The 23,824-nt window shown below is 37.9% G+C and overlaps 1 protein-coding gene across 1 annotated transcript; it reads right to left on the bottom strand.

The window, feature by feature from the left end:
- Nucleotides 1–1,321: 1,321 nt before the first annotated feature.
- LOC111194341 (insulin-like growth factor-binding protein 3) lies at nt 1,322–22,198 on the bottom strand. The gene is made up of 4 exons (XM_022678183.2): nt 21,555–22,198; nt 16,535–16,806; nt 10,624–10,743; nt 1,322–1,925 (listed from the first exon to the last, which is right to left on the bottom strand). Exons 1-4 carry the CDS (start codon nt 22,018–22,020, stop codon nt 1,800–1,802), a joined length of 984 nt encoding a protein of 327 aa, XP_022533904.2. The 5' UTR covers nt 22,021–22,198; the 3' UTR covers nt 1,322–1,799.
- Nucleotides 22,199–23,824: the final 1,626 nt, after the last annotated feature.

Below are 23,824 nucleotides of genomic sequence, written 5' to 3'. Positions count from 1 at the left end.
CATTTTCCAGCAGGATTTGGCACACTGCCCACACTGCCAAAAGTACCAATTGGTCTTACATAATATTTAAATGTTCTGAGTCACTGATTTTTGATTTTTGGGGCATTTTTGATACTTAAAAAAGAAAACTATATGTAAAGATGTGCGCTTAAATTAATCTTCTTATCTACTGAAACAATGTTGTACATAGTAGTTTGTGTGTCTGATCTGAATGAAAATGGTTATATTTCTTTAGATAAGATACCCTCATCCCTCCAGGGAATTAATTTTCAGTTTTTTAAGGTGGATTGGAGGATGGTGGGCTGGGTTTGTTGGGTTTGTTGGGTTTGTTAGGTGTTCAGCATCTCTAAACCTTATACTTTTTCTCATTCGTGATCTTCTAACATTCACCAACTGATATGCTCACTTGTTACTGAATGCAACCAAATTCGTAATATGTCTCAGTAATGCTCCAACATCTCTTCAGACAGTAGAGAGAGTATTGAGTACTGTAGTAGTTACTCCAACAAAAACTCTTAATATCAGAATGGAACCAAAAAAACTGGAACTTTGGGTCAGGCTGTAAATTTGCTAGCATAAGCTCCATTTCCTTTTAAGCTATGCTAATGTTTTGGCTGAGAAGTTTTACGGCTTCTGCTGGATGTATTAAATAAAGTGACCCAAAAACATCAAGCAAACATCAAGCAGGTTTTTTTTTACGAAGATTTTAAAGCCGCAATTCTTTTTTTTTTTTTAGAACAACAAAGTATTAAACTTCTTGAGAAAGTGAAGACAGGAAGGGCAGGAAATGAGAGCATGAGCAGCTAGCGACAGAGACAAACTCGCCAGGGCTCTAAATGGCTTGCTCATGGTCTTTTTTGTAAACAGTGGAGTCAAAAACCATTCTGTTTTGGCTGGACGTGGCTAATGACGCATTCGCTGGAAATGTTTCGTCTTCCGTCACTCATTTAGGACGCATTCGACGCGAGCCAAATGGCTTTACCTAACTGGGTGTTATTGTCAGTGTCAGTCAGGCGGAAAGTGATGCTACATTTAGAAAGATTGTAGCACTTTTTGAGACTGGTAAATCGTAGCGTAGGCGTAGCGTTAGTGAATAAAATGCAGTTTTATGTCGGGTCCGAGTTCACCGCGCTCACTGTTTATTGAGGCATCTTTCATAAGCTGTTGATATTCAGCCTGACCGATGATGTGTCGTCCAATCTCAGGCTCAGAGTCCTGCTGGGATGTTTGAAAGGAATCTGTGTGCTAAATTTGGCTAAACTTGGCTATTTTTAACGAAAAAGCTTGTTGATAAGATCTTGATAGGTATGGAGATACGAGGCCACATGGGAGAGCTCATATGTTCAACAGCCACACGTAGAGTCTCAAAGAAACAAACAAAAACAAACATGCTTATGGGAAGTGCTGTGTAACGCTTGTGCTCTTCAACCCCGGCCTCCGCGGTCAGTTCTATCTCAATTCTGGCCACCGTCCATGGCCTCGCCGCGTCCCGAGACCAGTCCTTTCCAAATCTCCAAAACATCTCGCAATCGCTCAGTCTTTTTCCTTTCCTGCAAGCGTCTAGGGGGTCCAAGCATCTGCTGGCTTCAGAGGAAAGGCTAACGTGTAGAACACAGAAATAAATTAGAGCCGTTTTAAAGCCCAACATTTTAAAGCCCCTCCCTCGATATTCTCCTGGAGGACCAATGCACCAGTCCCAGATGGAGGACGGAGGGACTGAGTGGAAAACAAAACGATTCCTGCTGTTCCTTCACAGAAAAAGTCCCTCCATCTCGCCAGAATTCGCTGTCTGGGGGTCTCTATTGGTTGTCCATGGCGTAACACTGGGCATTGCCTCGCTCCCTTCCTTCAAAACCTGGCAGGGACTGACCATACTTGTCCACGCACCAGCACAAGCCTCGCTTTCGGCCTTTGGATGGACGACACTGAAAAAGAGAAACAGATTATAGGAAATTATTGTCATTATTGTAGTGTACATTATTATAATTTGAACATCATGTCCCTACATCCAGAAAACCTCCCTGTGAGCCTTATCTTCTCTAAAAATGGGTCAAAATGAATTAATTTATCAGTCTACTCATGCTTTAGTTAAGCTTAGTAACACTGAGATACTTAATACCTGATAAGTACAGTGATTTATTAGTCTACTCATGCCTAAATTGTGTTCAGTAACACAGAGATACTAGATAGCTGATCATTAGCAAAGACATTCATCAGTCTAAGCATGCTTTAATATGAGTTTAGTAACACTAAGATACTAAACAACTGATTATTACAGTGATTTATCAGCCTACTCATGCTTTAGTATGACTGTAGTAACACAGATACTAAACAACTGATTATTACAGTGATTTATCAGCCTACTCATGCTTTAGTAGAGCTCAGTAACACTGAGATTTATCAGTCTACTCATGCTTTAGTAGAGCTCAGTAACATTGAGATTTATCAGTCTACTCATGCTTTAGTAGAGCTCAGTAACATTGAGATTTATCAGTCTACTCATGCTTTAGTAGAGCTCAGTAACATTGAGATTTATCAGTCTACTCATGCTTTAGTAGAGCTCAGTAACACTGAGATTTATCAGTCTACTCATGCTTTAGTAGAGCTCAGTAACATTGAGATTTATCAGTCTACTCATGCTTTAGTAGAGTTCAATAACATTGAGATTTATTAGTATACTCATGCTTTAGTATAGTTAAGTAACACTAAGATTTATCCGTCTACTCACTGCTTTAGTAGAGTTCAGGAACACTGAGATTTATCAGTCTACTCATGCTTTAGCAGAGTTCAGTAACATTGAGATTTATTGGTGTACTCATGCTTTAGTATAGTTAAGTAACACTAAGATTTATCCATCTACTCATGCTTTAGTAGAGCTCAGTAACATTGAGATTTATCAGTCTACTCATGCCTTAGTAGAGTTCAATAACATTGAGATTTATTAGTATACTCATGCTTTAGTATAGTTAAGTAACACTAAGATTTATCCGTCTACTCACTGCTTTAGTAGAGTTCAGTAACACTGAGATTAATAACTGATATCAGCACAGTGATTTATCCGTATACTCATGCTTTAGTAGAGCTCAGTAACACTGAGATACTAAACAACTGATTATTACAGTGATTTATCAGCCTACTCATGCTTTAGTAGAGCTCAGTAACACAGATTTATCAGTCTACTTATGCTTTAGTAGAGTTCAGTAACATTGAGATTTATCAGTCTACTCATGCTTTAGTAGAGCTCAGTAACACTGATATACTGTATGCCTGATTAGCATAGTGATTTATCAGTCTACTCATGTTTTAATTGTGATAAATAACACTAAGGTATTTAATACCCGATTAGTACAGTGAGTTATTAGTCTACTCCTGCTTTAGTAAAGTTCAGTAACACTGATATACTAAATATCTTATTAGTACAGCAATTTATCAGTCTACTCATGCTTTAGTAGTATTCAGTAAAACTGAGATACTACAATATATACCTGATCAGTACAGTGATTTATCAGTCTACTCATGCTTTAGTAGAGTTAAGTAACACTAAGATTTATCCATCTACTCACTGATTTAGTAGAGTTCAGTAACACTGAGATTAATAACTGATATCAGCACAGTGATTTAGCCGTATACTCATGCTTTGGTTGAGCTTAGTAACACTGAGATACTGTGGTATATACCTGATTAGTACAGTGACTTATCAATCCACTCATGCTTTAGTAGAGTTCAGTAACACCCTAGCTCTAGCCTCTCTTTTAGCCTTTAAATAACCAACAATAAAGAAAAAAAAAGCGATGCATCAAAAACATAAAAAAAATCAATGTAAGTTTCTAACTCTGCAAAGACTTTTTTTATAGTGCTAATGATCCTAATGATCCAGATTTGAACCTCATGCCCCTACGAGCAAAAAAAAAAAAAAAAACCTCCCAGCGAGCCGTCCCTCTCCCTAAATATGCCTAATGTCTGACCCATTTCTGGATGCAGGTATTTTTGGGGGCTTTTTTTTTTTTTTTACGACGGACATCCTGTTTCACGTTCATATAGAGCAGCTTAAAGGTAAACACAGGCAGTCTGAAATATTTGCTCAGGGCCAGTGTGTGAAGCACGCCAGCCCCAGCTTCTATTTTCAGCCTCCCGCTGGCCAGTACAAATCATCCATTGCTGATTATACCCCCGGCTTCAAATTATGGGTGCTACAAATGACTTACAGAGCTCGGCGCTGCAGCCCAGAGGGCTGTTATTTAGCTGCCAATTTAACTAAAGGTCAAAGTCCTCTCTAGTAAAGGGGGGGGAAAAGAGTGAAGAAGTGTTCGTTTGGAAGGCAGCGAATGACAACAGCAGCAATGCTTCCAACAGTTGGACGAGTTGATTAGCTATAAATGAGCTATTGAGACTTTCATGACTTTCATGACTCTATAATTGAGACTTTAGGTTTTAAGGCTTGGATTGAGAGACCTGCTGCTGTTTCTGCTGCTGCTGAACTAGTCAAGAGACGAGAGACAATATCCAGACTGGTAACCTCAAAAAATAAGAAATAAAAAAAATAAGTGCATGTGTGTGTGTGGTGGCAGATTAGATTTTTTTCCCACTGCACACTCCATTACCAAGACTTTAAACTTGTTTTATCAAAGAAATTGAGCATAATATTATAAAAAGTCAGCATTAGAACAATCTTAACGTCATGCCGTGTTAAGATAATTAGAAAAGAATGAAGAATGCATGAGAATAATGACAGAAAAGCGCTAAAACCCAAACTTACTACCTGTAAAAATGGTTACAACCGCACTACGTTCTCATAAAAACCAAAATAACCTCTCTCTCTCAGCAGCCGCCATAACTGCTTTACCATTTGGTTAATCAAATCAGACGCGAACCTTCAGGTTTTCCATGTTTTTTTTTTTTGTTTTTTTTCTCTGCACACTCCATTACCAAGACATTACATTTGTTTAAACAAAGAAATTGAGCATAATACTATAAGAAATTAGCATTAAAATAATCAGTACCACTTTAAAAAAAGACTACCCTTATGAAGGGTTTATAAGTGGTTTATAAATTAGATTATTAATCATCATTGATTGGATTGTAAATGACTTAAAAAGCATTGATAAGCAGCTAAAACACAGCAATTGAAAAGGCAACAGTGATCCATTGTTTGCTTAGTCATTTAATTCAACGTAGTCATTTAATTTGCAGTAAATAGTTAAACATACTTAGAAACATATTAATATGACATAAATTAAGATCAGTATCTAGAAAGATCTGAGGTTTGATCTGAGTATAAATGAGTGTAGAATCACTATTTTGCTATTTCTTTCAGCTCACCACTGCCATTTCTATTTCTATGTGTTGTTATATAATTATTAACGGCTTATTAATGGGTTTTAAAGTAAAGTATTTGCAACTAAATTAAAGACCTAATAAAAATAAACACATTATAAACCTTTATAAAAGGTAGACTTTTTTTTAAGTGATACCAAATATAATCTTAACGTCATGTCTTGTTATGAGATAATTAGAAAAGAATGAAGAATGAACGAGAATAATGAAAGAAAAGCGCTAAAACCCAAACGCACTACCTGTAAAAACTGTTACAACCGCACTACGTTCTCATAAAAACCAAAATATCCTCTCTCAGCAGCCGCCATAACTGCTTTACCATTTGGCTAATCAAATCAGACGCGAACTTTCAGCTTTCAGTCAAAGTCCTTAAGTGCTTTTCAGTCAAAGTCTCTAGTAAAGGGGGGGGGGGGGGGGGAGTGAAGAAGTGTTCGTTTGGAAGGCAGCGAATGACAACGGCAGCAAAGCTTCCAAAAGTTGGACGAGTTGATTAGCTATAAATGAGCTATTGAGTCTTATATGACTTTTATGACTCTATAATTGAGACTTTGGGCTTTAAGGCTTGGATTGAGAGACCTGCTGCTGTTTCTGCTGCTGCTGAACCAGACGAGAGACGAGAGACAATATCCAGACTGGTAACCTCAAAAAATTAAAACTAAAAAAAAGAAGAAGAAAAAAAAGTGCATGTGTGTGTGGTGGAAGACTTGAGTTTTCTAAGTTTTTATATTATCTTTTTTTTTTTGCAACTGCACACTCCATTACCAAGACATTCAATTTGTTTAAACAAAGAAATTTAGCATAATATCATAAAAATTCAGCATTAGAATAATCTTAACGTCATGTTGTGTTAGTTTGGGAGGCAGCGAATGACTTCGGCAGCAATGCTTCCAACAGTTGGATGAGTTGATTAGCTATAAATGAGCTATTGAGTCTTATATGACTTTTATGACTCTATAATTTTAGACATTAGACTTTAAGGCTTGGATTGAGAGACCTGCTGAACCAGACGAGAGAGAGACGAGAGACAATATCCAGACTGGTAACCTCAAAAAATGAAAAATGAAAAAAATAAGTGCATGGTGTGTGTGGTGGCAGATTTGAGTTTTCCAGGATTTTATTATTTTAATTATTTCTTTTTTTCCAATTGCACACTCCATTACCAAGACTTTAAATGTGTTTAAACAAAGAATTTGAGCATGATATTATAAAAAGTCAGCATTAGAATAATATTAACGTCATGTTGTGTTAGTTTGGAAGGCAGAGAATGACAACAGCAGCAATGCTTCCAACAGTTGGACGAGTTGATTAGCTATAAATGAGCTATTGAGACTTTCATGACTCTTTAATTGAGACTTTAGGCTTGAGAGACCTGCTGCTGCTGTTTCTGCTGCTGCTAAACCAGACGAGAGACAATATCCAGACTGGTAACCTCAAAAAATTAAAAATAAAAAAAATAAGTGCATGTGTGTGTGTGGTGGCAGATTAGATTTTTTTTCCACTGCACACTCCATTACCAAGACATTAAACTTGTTTAAGCAAAGAAATTGAGCATAATATTATAATATAATATATAATCGTAACGTCATGTCGTGTTAAGATAATTAGAAAAGAATGAAGAATGAATGAGAATAATGAAAGAAAAGCGCTAAAACCCAAACGCACTACCTGTAAAAACTGTTACAACCGCACTACGTTCTCATAAAAACCAAAATAACCTCTCTCTCAGCAGCCGCCATAACTGCTTTACCATTTGGTTAATCAAATCAGACGCGAACCTTCAGCCACGCAGGCCTGCAACATAAACATCCAGGCTTAATAATTAGCGCCGGGCTAAGCGTCACGGCGGCCGCAAAAAGTAAACACCCCCCTTGTAAAGCGGCCGCCACTCCCTCTCCTATGGGAATACTTATTTTCATAATTGCCACAGCAATAAAAAAAATATATATCTAAAGATAATGACGATCTCGACGGCGAGACGAGTGTTCAGAAATGACTGTGGGTCAACGAGAAGACTCCCATTAAGCAGGAACTGCCATGCTATATAAATATTGCTTTTGACGATAGAGGATAACTGCATCCATATGAAGGCGTCTGGGACACTCATTTATTATAAACCAATTGTGGGCCAACCACGTGAACCTGGAAGTGGCTCAAGTCTATTTCCATGCTGCCGGCACGAGGAGTCCGATAATTATGGGGAGAGACTCAGACCCCACTAGCCACCTTGACGTCGCTCGCTCAGGGCGGGTTACGCAAGATGGCCACCATTACAGCCACTCTCGGTTTGGCCCTGAGAGAAAAATGGCCCCATAGAGCTTGTTTGCCCCAGTACTAATCACCCACAGAGAAAAAAAAAAGACATGGAGAAAAAAAAACTACAGACAGGACTGATATGAAGCTGATTTTAAACACAAGAGCTGCTCCTCAAGTTCAGAGATTCACACAGAATCAGAGCGGCATGAAAAAGTATTCATACCCTTTGAACTTTTCCACATTTTGTCATATTAGAACCACTAACTTAAATGTGTGCTATCTTTTAGAAACTCCTGAACACAGAGCTCTTCAAAGACCACCTACTCTCCTAACACCTCTAACTAACTACCTTCTACTACCAGATCAGGAGAATCTCTCACTATCTTTAATAAACTCCTGAACACAGAGCTCATCAAAGAGCACTTACTCTCCTAACACCTCTAACTAACTACCTTCTACTACCAGATCAGGAGAATCTCTCACTATCTTTAATAAACTCCTGAAGACAGAGCTCTTCAAAGAGAACTTACTCTCCTAACACCTCTAACTAACTACCTTCTACTACCAGATCAGGAGAATCTCTCACTATCTTTAATAATAAACTCCTGAAGACAGAGCTCTTCAAAGAGCACTTACTCTCCTAACACCTCTAACTAACTACCTTCTACTACCAGATCAGGATAATCCCATGATGTCCCTTTGCCTTCTTTTAAGCCCTGTCTAAAGATGTTTTTACCTTTAACTTCTATTACTTTTGTAAATAGAAGTAATGCAATGTAATTTTATTGAGATTTTAAGTGATAGTCCAACACAAAGTATTGCATAAGTGTGAAGTGTATGTTTTTCAAGATTTGTATTAAATAAAAATCTGTGAAAAATTGTGACGTGCAAAAGTATTCAGTGTATAAGTCATACTCGTCAAGTTTTGGATTTAAAAATAAAGGAAATTTTTGCCACCCGCTTTGAGCTGTCCCACTAGCCCAACCAAGGTTCAGTATCTCTTACATTTTAAGACATTTTAAGAAGGTTTACAAGAAATCTAAAATAACCACATGTGAACCACTTAAAAACAAAAATTTGATGATTCGAATCTGATAGGCCTACCTTTGTTGACACTGAACATTGTTGTGGACATTCCTACAAAATGCAGCTTTTACTAAAGGATATGAACTAGATATATATTTAGAATATACAGTATATCAGTAATCCATTCCTCAATAAAGTATGCAAAACTGTACATCAACAATGGAGTTCATGTAACAATGTAATCAATCAATGTAAACCATTTACTTTTTCTAAATTATTCTTTTATCTTTTTTGACACACTAAAACAAATTTTTGAAAGAAATATTAATGAATATTAATTCCCCAATAGCACACTTAGCCCACTGACTCTCATCCGCAAAACCAGCAAGCTGATTGGCTGTTTCTCCTCAGAGGCAGAACTTCATCCTTGAACCGTCACCATGATTGGCGTTTTTTTGTATTATAAATACGGTAAAATAGTAATATTTTAGTAAAGCCGGGTAAAAAGGGTTAACTACGGTAGTTTCCCGGCCAAAATGGGAGACCCGACAGGTATAGTGGTGTGCAATATGACGATAAATATCGCTGGGACTATCGTGCTACTACTTACCTTCTATCGTCTATCGTTTCTACAGTAATTTCATCAATTATTCATGCAAATATATATTGGCGTGGTCACTTTGTATAAACTCGGTATATATATGTGTTATATAAGTGTTATATAAAGTAATAATAATAAAGTAATCTTCGCAAACAAGCTTCATAAAGTGGTTTTGCGACGTGACGCTGCTTTACGTTATTTGACGGACGGTTTAAATTTTTTAAATTAAGTTTATTTTGATAACTCAATTTAAATATCTGTAATAATCTCATCTGTTTTCATTTGATATATATATATATATATTGCTGCACTAAAAGGTAGTAATTCTAATTTGTGAAAGTTTGGTTTAATGTCACTTTGAAATAAAGTTGGAAAAAAGTAAGCAATGATATTATTTTGTCATATTTTTCGAAGAATAACTGAAAACATATTTAAATGCGGTATATCATGATATATATCGTGATATAAAAAATTCCATATTGTGATATATGATTTTTCCCATATCGCCCAACACCAGACAGGTATGTACTATACCTGCATATCGAAGTATATAAATAATAAGTAGAGCCACCTTTCTCTGCAACTACAGCTGCAAGTTTGTCTCTACAAGCTTTGCACATCTACAGACTGTAGAGATTTTAGCTCATTCTTCTTTATAAATCAGCTCACTCTTTTAGTCAGGTTGGATGGAGAGCGTCTGTGAACAGCAGTTTTCACAGCTCTCCACAGAAGCTTAGTGGTATTTAAGACATTTGGGCCATTCTAACATGAATATTCTCTGATCTAAACTATTCCACTGTAGCTCTGCATTGCTGTATGTTTAGGGTCATCGTCTTGCTGGAAGGTGAATCTCCTCCCCAGTGTCAAGTCTTTTGTTGCCCTCAAAAGGTTTTTTTCTTCCAGCTTTGCCCTGTAATTACTGTAGCTCCATCCAGCTTCCCATTAACTCTGACCAGCTTCTCTCTCTTTCAGTCAGAGAGAATATAAGAAAAATATATGACAGCCGTATACTGTATTATAGATGTATTTTTGTGGATCACAAGAGAAATATCATAATCCTCAAAGTTTTTTTTTTCCTTACTGTAACATTATTAGTATTATTTTTTTTGCATATTTATGTAAATACAAATATCCACGTTGTTGGGGTATAAGATAGCAATGATCATCACAATGTGCTGTGTGCGGGGTGTAAGATAGCTGGGTACTAGCATGTCTTCACCAATACATATGAAGCCAGACTGACTAAGACACCTGTTCGGACGCCCTCTCTACAGCCAAAGAGAGCAAGGTTTATAATATGCTCTCTCTGACTCCGGCTGCTGATGCCAAAGCATCATGATCCAGGATTCAAACCAGCGATCGTTAGATCACAGTGACAGTTGTTTAAAGAGAAGCACACTGTTCCTCACCTGTCGTTTCTTGTAGAATCCTTTCTTGTCGCAGTTCGGGATGCGAAAGCCTCGTGGGTTCAGCATGTCTGCAATCTTTAAGCCAGTAAGCATGTCCTCCATTTCCCTTCGACAGGGACCCTGCAGAGCACACAGCATACAGAATACAGTGAATTATATTGAGAATATTGAGAAAACATCAGATATAAGAACATGTTAAACATCAAAATCCCAAAAATCAGAATATCATTGAAAAGTTGCTTTATTTCAGTAATTCAGTTGAAAATGTGAAACTCATATATTATATAGATGTATTAAACAAAGAGTAATCTATTTTAAGCATTTATTTATTTTATTGTTGATGATTATGGCTTAAAGCCAATGAAATCCCAAAAATCAGTGTCTCAAAAAACTAGAATATTATATAAGACCAACTGGTACTTTTGTCAGTGTGGACAATGTGCCAAGTCCTGCTGGAAAATGAAATCCACATCTACATAAAAGTTGTCAGTAGCAGAGGGAAGCATGAAGTGCTGTAAGAGTTTGTGGGAAAACAAAACTGCACTGACTTTAGACTTGATAATAAAACACAGTGGATCAACACCAGCAGATGACATGTCTCTCCAAACCATCACTGATCATCAGTAAATTTTACATTTCATTTGTAAATGAAGGGATCAGAGTCTGGAGGAAGAGTGGAGAGACACACAGTCCAAACTGCTTGAGGTCTAGTGTGAAGTTTCCACCAATCAGTGATGGTTTATGTTTAAGACTTTTTAGTTTAGACTTCCAGCCCAAATCTGATTTTTGGCATATCTACATTGTATCCAGACCTCATTACCACAGCAACCCATGCAGATATGCTTGTGATGTCTGAATATACACAGTCTAAAGCACTGCCACTATGCTCGGGAAATCGCTGGTTTGAATCTCATTTATGCAGCTTGCCATCAACTAACTGCCAGAGCCCTGAGAGAGCACAATTGGTCTCGCGCTCTCTTTTTTGGTGGGTACAGACAATGGTGCTCTTTCCCCTCATCACTTCTAGGGTGATGTCGATCAGCACAAGCCTGCATCTGTGAGCTGATGTATAAGAACCGAGTCGCTGCGCTTTCCTCCGATCGTTAGCACTGTGATGCTACTCAACAATGCTGCATCAGCAGCAGATCTAAAAGAGGCGGAGTCTGACTTCACATGTATCAGAGGAGGCATGTTACTAACGCTGTTACTTTTTTCAGTAAGGAGTAATCTAACTAATTACTCTGACTATCACTATAACGCTGTTACTATTTCCGACACCCTGTTACTACACGTTACTTTAGCCACTTAATAAACTTTTTTTTGTTTTAAACTTCGCACATACAGACAAAGGCACAAGTGTGTGTGTGTGTGTGCGTTGTGTGTGTGAGTCAGAAGGAAGGGGAGGATGAGATAACCGCCTAAGCATTGATTGTTGTCTTTGCTGTCTTGCACTCTATTCATCTGGCTTATGAAACACGCTCTGAGAAGGTAGGGCCGGGGGGTGGGGGTTCAGGGGGCGAGTAACACAAAAGTAATGCAATAATTACTTTTACTGGTAACTAGTTACTTTTATAGTGGAGTAACTCAGTAACTCAGTTATTTTTTTGGAGAAGTAAATAGTAACTATAACTAATTACTTTTTCAAAGTAACTTACCAAACACTGGGGATATACAGTTATACAGATATGAGGTGGGACAGTTGGCCTAGCTAAATTGGGAGAAAAATGAGAGAAAATTTGAAAAAATGGTGTAAATTCTTTGTTTAAAGTTTGTATAGTTTGGGCCAATCTTGTTAAAACCTTCCTTGTAACAACTATGATCTCAATGGAAATAAAATGGTTAAATAAAGGTTAAATAAATAACCAATAAAAACAAGCACGAATAAGCCCAAACTTTCATTTCTTCAGTTGAAGTCAGTGGTTCTCAAACCACTCTCACAGTTCCCCAGATGGTCCAAATTGTTGCTCTGTCCCAACTCTCAACACATAGTAAAGGCAGTCTTAAAAGTCATGATTATAAAAACACCACAGGCTACTGGGATTTAGCTAATCTAGTAGTCCCATTACTCGTCTCTGAGTACTTACCCAGCTATAGCAGTCAGGCACTGGCCACATGAATAAAAGAGCCACAGAGGAAAAAAAGGAAAGAAACATCCCCTCAGTGGTGTGCGGTGGAGGAGGCTGAGCTTGTTTACAACAGAAATGGACCGAAGGGAGGCAGGGAATCTGGCCATAAAAACAACCCCAGCACTGAGCCACCAGTCCAGCACCAGTTACTCACCAGAGTCTACAAATACCCCTCACACTCAGAGCCACCAGAGACAGAGCCTGAACCACCAACACCTCCTTATATCTGTACTTTAATATACTGTATATCCTAATAAATATATATATATATATATATAACTTTTCATTACTGTATAGGTAGAAGTATAGATACTAGGGTTTAATAAAATACATCTGTAGAAGTTAGAAGAAGTATCAACTCAAGCTATCTACTCTTTAGGTAAAAGAGTAAAAGTACTGGTTTCAAAACTACTTAAAGTATAAAAGTAAAAGTAATGTAAGGAGAAAAAATAAAAACAGTAAGAACAAAAGCTTCTTGTTTCAGCTACATATATATGCCCATTGTAAATGAATGTATTTTAGTAGAATGTAAATTTATTAAAGATATTAAAGTTTAGTTGGACTGGAGTTTGTTTGGAGTTCTCTTGAGTCTCTGCACAGATCATCTTCATACTAGGCTCACAGTATAGATAGATCACATTATCAACCAATAGGGAGTCAGAATGGTATATGTCTATACTTCTTTATTTATCCGGATAGTGTTTTTTATTGAACAATGAGAAGCCAGAATTAAAAAAACGAGCTGAAATGAAATAGGAGTAACGAGGCTGTTTTTAAAATGTAAGGAGTAGAAATAAAAAGTCGCCTGAAATATTAATTACTCCAGTATTAATCGATATAGATAACTTAGTAGTAAGTAGTGATAACCAACATTTGTACTTGTGGTGAAATGTGCTGTTAAAAATTACAAGAGAAATGTTTAAAAAAAAGATTTCTGGCCCAAATTTGTATATTTCTGAGCTTTGAATCAAATAAAAAAAATACTTGTAATACTTGTATCAGCTTTTAAGCTCCATAAACATGAACCATTTGGTAAAAAGCCTAACAACAGACATGGGCTAGAGGGTTATAGAACCCCCAGTATTGAGTTGTGGAGAAGTGGAACGGTGTTCTCTGGAATGATAAAGCTCCATCCAATACTTTTGGGATGGGATGAGCTGGGATTAAGAGTTGAGTGTGAGTTGAGGACGAGGTGGTGTTGATAACTGCAGCTCTTTCTGCTGAATCCAATCAAATCCTCACAGCAATCCTTCCCAAGAATCTAGTAGAAAGCCTTCCCTGGACAGTAGAGACAGTTACTTCAGCAACAGCAGGATAATCTCTTTTTAATACCATACTCTTTTTAATGTATCTTCAAATTATGATCAAATTATTTTAAAAGTAACTAGGCTGGGAATGCGCATACCTGTATAAGTTGTGAGGTGTTATCTTGTGAGTGAGGCTCAACACTGGCCAGGTAACATAAATTATAAGTGTTGGTGTAAAGCAATGTACAGGGGTTGGACAATAAAACTAAAACACCTGATTTTAGACCATGATAATTTATTGTGGTGACGGACATTTCTGGTGGAAACAGGAGAGTTGAGGTGCACATTGAATTCTGCCGTGATTTGATCAGCCGTGGTTTTATGTTTTTTGGATACAATCCGGGTTAGCACCCGAACATCCCTTTCAGACAGCTTCCTCTTACAGCGTCCACAGTTAATCCTGCTGGATGTGGTTGGTTCTTCTTGGTGGTATGCTGACATTACCCTGGATACCGTGGCTCTTGATGCATCACAAAGACTTGCTGTCTTGGTCACAGATGCTCCAGCAAGACGTGCACCAACAATTTGTCCTCTTTTGAACTTTGGTATGTCACCCATAATGTTGTGTGCATTGCAATATTTTGAGTAAAACTGTGCTCTTACCCTGATAATTGAACCTTCACACTCTGCTCTTACTGGTGCAATGTGCAATTAATGAAGATTGGCCACCAGGCTGCTCCAATTTAGCCATGAAACCTCCCACACTAAAATGATGACAGGTGTTTCAGTTTTATTGTCCAACCCCTGTATATATACTTCCATCTGTATAGTTTATGTTATGAAGTTTACAACTCTGTTCGGATACATAATCATTACTACACACAAGCATTCACACACTACACACAGACACATAGTTTGGGTAGTGCATGACGCATACTCTCAGCCAAATACATGCCAACAACCATATGCCAAACAACCACACCAGCACACACACCCTGTTCCATCAACAACTCACGGCCACAACTGACCGCACGGCCCCGCCCCACGCTGCGTCCAATCATCACATGCCATGCCAAGAGAAGTACGAGAAGACCCGAGTCTAGTCATCACCGCAGGATCATCCTCCCCCCGACAGTGTCCTAAAGCGTCGTCATGCAAACACACATCGAACCCGTCGAAACCTTCTCCATCCTCATTTATCCCGACGGTTTTGGTGTACTGATTTAGTATATAGTTAGAGAGACAGCACAAGATATGCCTGGAATGTTTGAGGAACATCCATGGAATGCAAAGCTTCAAACAATCCGAGATATTTTTAAGCTGTACTTCAGTAAAACTGGAACACTTGTTTAAAACCTCTAAAACTCTCTGAAACAAGCTCTCTTGGATCTTTTGAAAATAGTTTGAAAATTGTGGACATGGAAATAAAACATCTGTATACCTGTGGTATGTGTGAGAGATGTTTACAAGCGTTTTTTGCTAATCCAAATCAAACCCAAGTCAAATTTTAAGTATTTGTGGGAAGAGACTTGGTCAAATCTCAAGTCTTTGGTCATGGGTCCAAGACAATTATCAAGTCTTTATGGAAAGAGACTTGGTTCAGGTCTCAGGTTTTTGGTCAAGAGTCCAAGTCAAGTCTAAAATCTTTGATCACAAGTCCAAATCAAGTCTCAAGTATTTGGTCACAAGTCCAAGTTATGTCTTAAATCTTTGGTCACAAGTTCAAGTCAAGTCTCAAGTCTTTGGTCACTAGATCATGTCAAGTCTCAAGTCTTTGGTCACGAGTCCAAGTCAAGTCTCAAGTCTTTCTAGGAAGAGACTTGGTCAAGCCTCAAGTCTTTGGTCACAAGTTCAAGGCAAGCCTCAAGTCTTTGGTCTTAAATCAAAGTAAACCCTTAAGTGTTTGGTCTAAAGTCCAAGTCAAGTCTCATGTCTTTGACTACCAGTCCAAATCAAGTCCCAGGTCTTTCGTCATGAGTCCAAGTCAAGTCTCAAGTCTTTGGTCACGAGATCATGTCAAGTCTCAAGTTTTTGTGGAAAGAAACTTAGTCAAGTCTCAGGTCTTTGGTCACAAGTCCAAGTTAGGTCTCAGGTTTTGGGTCACGAGTCCAAGTCAAGTCTTACGTCTTCGATCACAAGTTAGGTCTTAATTCTTTGGTCACAAGTTCAGGTCAAGCCTCAAGTCTTTGGTCACGAGTCCAAGTCAAGTCTCAGGTCTTTGGTGACGAGTCCAAGTCAAGTCTCAGGTCTTTGGTGACGAGTCCAAGTCAAATTTTAAGTCTTTGTAGGAAGAAACTTGGACAAGTCTCAAGTATTTGGTCACAAGTTCAAGGCAAGTCTCAATCTTTGATCACAAGTCCAAGGCAAGTCTCAATTATTTGGTCATGAGTCCAAGTCAAGTCTTAAATCTTTGGTCACGAGTCCAAGTCAGGTCTCAAGTCTTTTGTTACAAGTCCTAGTCAGGCTTATCGAAACAATGACACAGTTGTAAATTGAATGTAATTGCAAAGCCCCTACAGAGTCTACTGCAGTACTTACATACTCAGGCTCCTGTCTGGGGTAGAAGGAGAAGTTGGTGTGATGCTTGTCTGATGGGACCACAGCTGGAGGATCCTCCCGTTTGAAGATCTGTTCTTTCTTGCTCTGCTCGCGTTGAATCAGCTCCACCTTCGGGTGGTGCGGTGGAGGATAGGGTGGGGGTTGCTGCTCGTTGGGATCGAAGTGATGCGTGGACTGCTCGTGCTCTGCTGGCAGCAGGGCACTCATGGTGTTACTGCTGGGGTCTTCCTCAGGAATCCTGGCACTGTGAACTGCGAACACAAGAGAGAAGCGAAGGAATGCTGAGGTGCTGTAAACTGAAGATTTGTGCCAGCCGGCCCTACGACTTTATTTTCCTACTGAAAGTTCTAGGAAATGAGAAGAACCGCACAGTTATTGTTTATAAACATCCATCTATTCCAAATATGCTTCATAGACGCTGCTTATTGCCTCAATATGATGATGTTTATCACCTGAACAGACAAAATAAAGAATCTACGAAAGCGCCGTAGACGAGTTCAGAGCGCAGAATGAAAAAGAAAACTTGGAAGGCGAGACGAGAAGGTTTGTAGCTCTGGAACTTTCCCAAAAACAGGACAAACATGGAGACGTTATACTGCAAAACATTGCTGAGATCCATTTCCTCCCAGAGTGAGAGCTGCTCTGAGTTTCAACATGTGCAGTATATTCACAGTAGAGTCCTGATCAAACATGCCTTTATTTGTCCTGCGCATAGTTATTGGTGCCATCATTCAAAGCCCAGGCGGTTTGGAACGCTTATGGAAATTCCAGGCGAAAGCTGGGATATTAGATTGGCTTTTTAGGCCAATATGTGTTTTAAATTTGTATATTCATATATCCAAGCATATTTTGTGTATGTACAGTACAGGCCAAAAGTTTGGACATTGTAGATTCTCACTGAAGCATCAAAACTATGAATGAACACATGCTGAGTTTTATGTACTTAACAAAAAATGAGCTGTCCTCCACAGTCACCGGACCTGAACCCAATCCAGATGGTTTGGGGTGAGCTGGAGCACAGAGTGAAGAAGACAAAGGAGCAACAAGTGCTAATAAACACCTCTGGGAACTCCTTCCTTCCTTTAAGACTGTTGGAAAACTTTTCATTTCAGGTGGCCACCTCTTGAAGCTCATTGAGAGAATGATGATGCCAAGAGTGTGCAAATCAGTAATCAGAGCAAAGGGTGGCTATTTTGAAGAAACTAGAATATAAAACATGTTTTCAGTTATTTTACCTTTTTTGTTAACTAAATAAAACTCCACATGTGTTCATTCATAGTTTTGATGCTTCAGTGAGAATCTACAATGTAACTAGTCATGAAGATAAAGAAAACGCATTGAAAAAGAGAAAGTGTGTCCAAACTTTTGGCCTGTACTGTATGTGTGCAATGCCATATATCTATATGTCTATAGTGTAATTATTGTGTGTACTCTATTGTTTAAATTGTAAGGTTATCTGTATATTTCTATTTTATCTTATTATTCTACTTCGTTGTAAATATAGTTCTCTGCATACTAGTGGAAACATGCACCCAAGTTTTTTACTCACCTCTACAACTGTACTTTGTGACGTGACAATAAACAATACAAAAAATCTTCTTGAATCTTGGAAAAAGGATAGATTTTTCTGTAATCAATTATTTTGACTTTTATCAGCTGGATTTTTTTTATAAATTGCACTATAAAAATGAAAGAGTTGAGAAAACTCAACATTTCAAGGCAACTTAAAATCTGCATTAGATTTTGGAGTTTTGAGGCCAAACGAAGTTTTGAAGAAAAACGCCATTTAGAAACCTTAAGTTCAGATAATAATTTTTTTATATGTATAAACAAACTTTAAATATTAAATTTAACAACTTAAGTATTGGGTTTTATATTTTTGTTGGCCTCATTTAAGTCGAATGAAATGTGTATTGTAAGTTCTGACGACCAATAATTTGTGTCAAAGACACATTTCCCACTATAATGCACACTTAAAATTCTTTAATTTTACCAAAAATCATTAGTGCGGTCTTATGTATAAATTTTACGAATCAGGTATTAAGGAGCAGTAAAGCCACTCCACTGAAGTAAAGAGTTAAACAGGAGTTTCAGTGAGGTTTACTAGCGTTAATTAGCTGTGGATAGCTAGTAAATGCTAACCCTAGTAAACGTCACTGAAACTAAAAAAAATATGGTAGTATCTCAGCATTACTGAACTGAACTAAAGCATGAGTAGACTGATAAATCACTGTACTGATTAGTTATTCATCTTGATATTATTTTCCGTCTCTGCTATGTCAAAACCTAGTGGACTGAAGTGTGTGCTTAGAAAAGGCCGGGCCACTGGATCTGTGCTGTTAAAAATGTTGGAAATGTAAGCTTACTGTAAATAAACGAAAGTGCTTTATTTGCCCAAATAAGGAGAGAAATCTGTGTAGATTACCATCCAGCGCTTGTTTTACTTACTAGTGTCACTTAAAATGCCCCTAATAATCTGGTGCGCCTTATGTATGAAAATAGACCAAAAAATAGTCGTTTATTGATAGTGCACCTTATAGTCTGTCAAATACAGTAGTTTTGTTAATTTAATTAACAAAGTAACTGGAAAGTGTGAATTTATGACTATTACATATCTGTCTCATTATAATTCATATAGGCTTGCAGCAATACAAAAGGGACCAGCTGTAACCAGCCAACATATAGTCTAAATACAGTCAGCAATGCAAAAAAATAGTAACTTGCTCTTATAGCCTACAACACTGAGATCAGGCAGTTATATAACTATTATATAAACACATACAGAATATAATTCCCAAGAGAAGACAGCTGATGGTGAGTGAGAGGTGAGTGGAGGACACGCCCAATATTCAAATATCGTGACCAACATCACGTGTAAATTGTACTGTAGAATTGCTTAGTAGACCCTGTTTTATTAAAGAGTCAAACTGAACATGTGCAGTAGTGTAAAGTAGTTGGCTTGGCCTCAACTAAGGTTTAAGTACAATTTGTAAGTTTTGCCAACACAAATTATTTAGTTAGACCAACTTTTATAAAAAATTAAAAAATAATGTAAGTTCAGGTGATACTATATACTTATATTGTCTATTTTCTCGTCTATTTTTTAATACATAAGGCGCTTTAAGTGACACTCATAAGGATGCCTACATTGAAGTGAGCAAGGCTGTCGCCATGTTTCCCTTCTAATGGGGAAGTGTGGGGAAGCGCCTAAGTAAACAACACTTTAATTCTTTAAAAACAAACCAAAAAAAAAAAAAAAAATTTTTTTTCAATGTCAAACGACCACTGAATGTTAATCTACACAAAATTTCGCTCCTGAAAACTGTTTATTTGGGTGAGTAAACTTGACTGGTATATTAATACATAAATTGCACCAGATTATAAGACGCAGTGTTGATTTTTTGGTAAATGAAAGGATTTCAGCACAGTGAATTATCGGTCTACTCATGCTTTAGTAGAGTTCAGTAACACTGAGATACTAAATATCTGATTAGTACAGTGCTTTATCAGTTGACTCATGCTTTGGTAGAGTTCAGTAACACTGAGATGAATAAACTGATCAGCACTATTTAAATTGTATATTTTACTGCAATAATATTTTATGTGTTTGTTTGTTTAATATTTTCATGTAGTAGCTTGTCAGCTTCAATTATGACTCAGATCTGAAAAGCCCATCAAACAGAACCTGCTGGCAGTGAACAAATTACACTAATTAACTTGATGATCCACATTTTGTAGTCAGTTTGGCAAGACTACTAACAGCATTCAGTGTTGTGTATTTAAAAAACCCTTTCACTAGCTCTCAGACACTGTGCTTTTTATTTGCGTTAAGCTTCTTATTATGCCTATTATGTGGCTGAATATAAACAAATCCTTACAGCAATGTAGTAGAAAGCTCTCCTTGCACATGCAGCAGACACTGTAACTATAACCGAAAGCAAGGTACATACTTTAGGCTTAGGCTTTCCATACTGTAGCTGTAAAATATCAGCGTAAATTAAATCATTTTAGAAAAATCTAAATGCATCTTCAAAAAAGAAAAAGTTCGTCATAAAAAATTCAACATGTCTGCAGCTCTAGATCAAACACCTTTCCTCTAAATGTCAGATTCTCTAAAATGCAATTGCATACATGCAAAAAAAAAGTGATAAAGCTGGACAATATGAATTCTTGAATATTCTGAAGTCTAATAAATATGTAACACGAGTCAATTGGATTAATACTAAAGTCATCCAAACTATGAAGAATAACATATGTAATTACGTAGTAAACAAAAAAGTGTCAAATCCGAATATGTTTTATATTTTTGATTCTTCAAAGTAGCTCCTCTTGCTTAGATAAAGGCAGTTTTGCACATCTTGGCTTTAGATTTTCTCAGTCAGCTTTATGAGGTAGAGTCACCTGAAATTCAAGCTTTCAGTTAACAGCTGTGCTGAACTCATCAAGAGTTAATTACTTGAATTTCTTGTCTCTTATTGTGTTTGAGAGCATCAGTTGTAAAGTAGTGAAGAGGTAGAGTTACAGGTATACAGTCAATAGCTCTATTTGAGTACTTGACTACTCAACGAAGTAAAGAAACAAATTATTTTAACAACTTTGAAAGTATCCTTAAGTGCAACCTTCACAAAGCACATCAAAAACATTGTTATGATGGAACTGGCTCTCATCAGTGATGCTTCAGGAAAGGAAGAGCAAGAGTACCCTCTGTTGTACAGGATAAGTTTATCAAAGTTACCAGCCTCATAAAACACATGTTAACAGCTCCCCAGATAAGAGCATCTAAATGCTTCGTATTTTTTGGTTTGTTTAACACTTTTAAGTTACTGCATAATTCCTTGTGTGTTCCTTCATAGTCTGCATCACTTTACTATTCATTCACTATGTAGTGAAAAAAAAAAGTTGTGTCCAAACTTTTGACTGGTACTGTATGTGGTCTTCAGAAGACCCCCTAAGCCCCTGTGCACCTTGCCTTTTAACTCAAACCCCACGCGCTCCTTACCTTCCTGATTGGCTCCCGTGTCCCGCGCGCCTCCCGGTGCGCCCTTGGCCGTGGTCCTCGTGCGGTTCGTGCAGACCCCGCGACCCTCCAGCAGCGCGAGCAGCGGTCTCGGCTCGCCCGGCTCGTGACGGCACGCGAGCCCCGCGCCGCAGCGTCCCGTGTACACGCCGCAGCGCGCGCCCGCCTGCAGCGCGCACGTGAGGCAGCAGCCGCAGCCGGGCTCGCGCACGCGCTCCGCGCAGTCCAGCGGCACGGGCTTGCAGAGGGTGCGCGCGCCCGCGTCGCACGGCTCGCAGCGGATCACGGGACCTCCGGATCCGCGAGACCATGAAGATGAGGATGATGATGATGATGATGATGATGGAGATAAAGATGATAATGAAGATGATAATGAAGATGCGCGCGCGAGCCACGCCAACGCAGCAACGGCTGCGGCAAGGAGAAGAGCGCTGTGCGCGGGAAACATTTTTGAGGATGGGCAAAAACAAAACAACAGCAAGAACAACAATAGACGTAGCTGAAGATAAAGAAGCACGCGGAGCCGGATGCTCTCAGTGGTGAAGATGCTCAGCTCAGAGTCAGTTTACAGTTTCATCAGAGCAGAGCTCACAGCGTTATATAGAGAGGGACGGGACGGGACAGGGGGGTGGAGTTACACCCCTTCCAGAGGAAAATGTCCCCAGAGGGGGGTAGCAGCTCCAGATCCTCAGTTCTGAGCAGAAAGTGTAGAAGAACAACAGTCCAAAAACTGGTGTTTAGCAAAATATCACTTCTATTGTATATCTATTGTCATTTTTATTTATTTTAAATTATCATTAGCAGATGTGGCCTTATCTTAAAAAAAGTGGTGATTAAAATAATCACAGACAATCAATGCAAAGCCTGCAGTGATTAAAAAAAATCTGATTATTTATTTGTTGTGACTTGTTGCTTTTTGGTGATAAATCTTATACCATTGGAAAGCCTTAATTTCTCTTTTTAATGGAGCCACATTTGTAAGGAACATGCTTTTGTTTTCTAGGTACCTTTAATAAAAATAAAGATGTTATTCACAGGCTTTTATGCTTTACTGCAATCAAAAAAAAAAATCCTGCAACTTTGCATTTCTCCTCAGCTTTCAGTTTTCAGTTATGAATTTCTGGATATCTTGTTTTTTTTAAATATAGTCAGAATGCAATATTTAACAGCTTACATTAATAAAGCTAAATTTTCAACAAATCAGTAACTGGGAGAATTTATATGAGTCTATCCAGGATTGTGTGGCTTCCTGATTTATGTGTTCCTTTTAGTAATATTTTTATTTTGAAATTGAATAATGTCTGTGTTCAATTTATAGTATGCTTTTGTCTGCTCCCTCTTTCTCACCCTTTCTCTGCTGTTAAACATTTGTAAAACAAATGATCCAAATTGATCCAAAATGTTCCAAAAAGTACAGAGACAAATGCCTGTGGACTGATAAAACAAAGATTAACCTTTACCAGTGTGAGCTTATTCATCTTAATTGATGATTGAATTAATTCAGAAATGTACAGGAACATTTTGTCTGTGAATTTAAAGAAAGATTCAACCAAACTGATCAGAAGATCCTTCAATATGCAGCAAGATAATGAGCCAAAACCCACTGCTGCCCAAAAAAAGCATCACAGAAGAAGAATGCAGAAGGTTGGTGATGTCAGTGGGTCACAGATATGATGCATTTACTGCAAGAGAAGAAGTCTTATTTACTTTAATTTACTTTAAGTTTATCTGTTCCAACACTTTTGCTCATAAGAAAAATGGGTGGGTTGAGACAGAAGGTGCTGAATCTTCTGAACTGTGTGTCAGATTCAGATGTAAATAGCTGAAATAAAAGCTGAAATGTTGATATTTTGTCTCATATTCATATTTTAACATCAAATCCAAATGTTTTCCATCTGCAACAGATATAATGGCATTGGCTTCACTGTTCCAAAACTTTTGGAGGGGACTATATATAAAACTTTTACAAAATCTAAAAATATTTAGGATTACATTCCTTTACAGTAAAGTAAACTGGTGAGTAATAACAGGAAATGCACAGTTACTGATTACTTCAGCTTTTTGTAGCTTTGCTTTCATCAGCAAATCCAAATCTGGCCCAAATCACAGTCACTCCACTTGCTAATCCAATAATTACAGAGACTGGTGGAGTCTGTGTTTGTTTCTAAACATAGAAATCATTATTAGTCAGTTATATTTGGGTGCCTTGCTTTAAAGGATTGAATTCATAAATACATAATCCTCTATTAATG

Source organism: Astyanax mexicanus, chromosome 8 (genome assembly GCF_023375975.1).
Source record: "Astyanax mexicanus isolate ESR-SI-001 chromosome 8, AstMex3_surface, whole genome shotgun sequence".
NCBI lineage: Eukaryota > Metazoa > Chordata > Actinopteri > Characiformes > Acestrorhamphidae > Astyanax > Astyanax mexicanus.
Note: the sequence above shows the minus strand (reverse complement) of the source record. Positions and strands in the feature narration are given on the sequence as shown.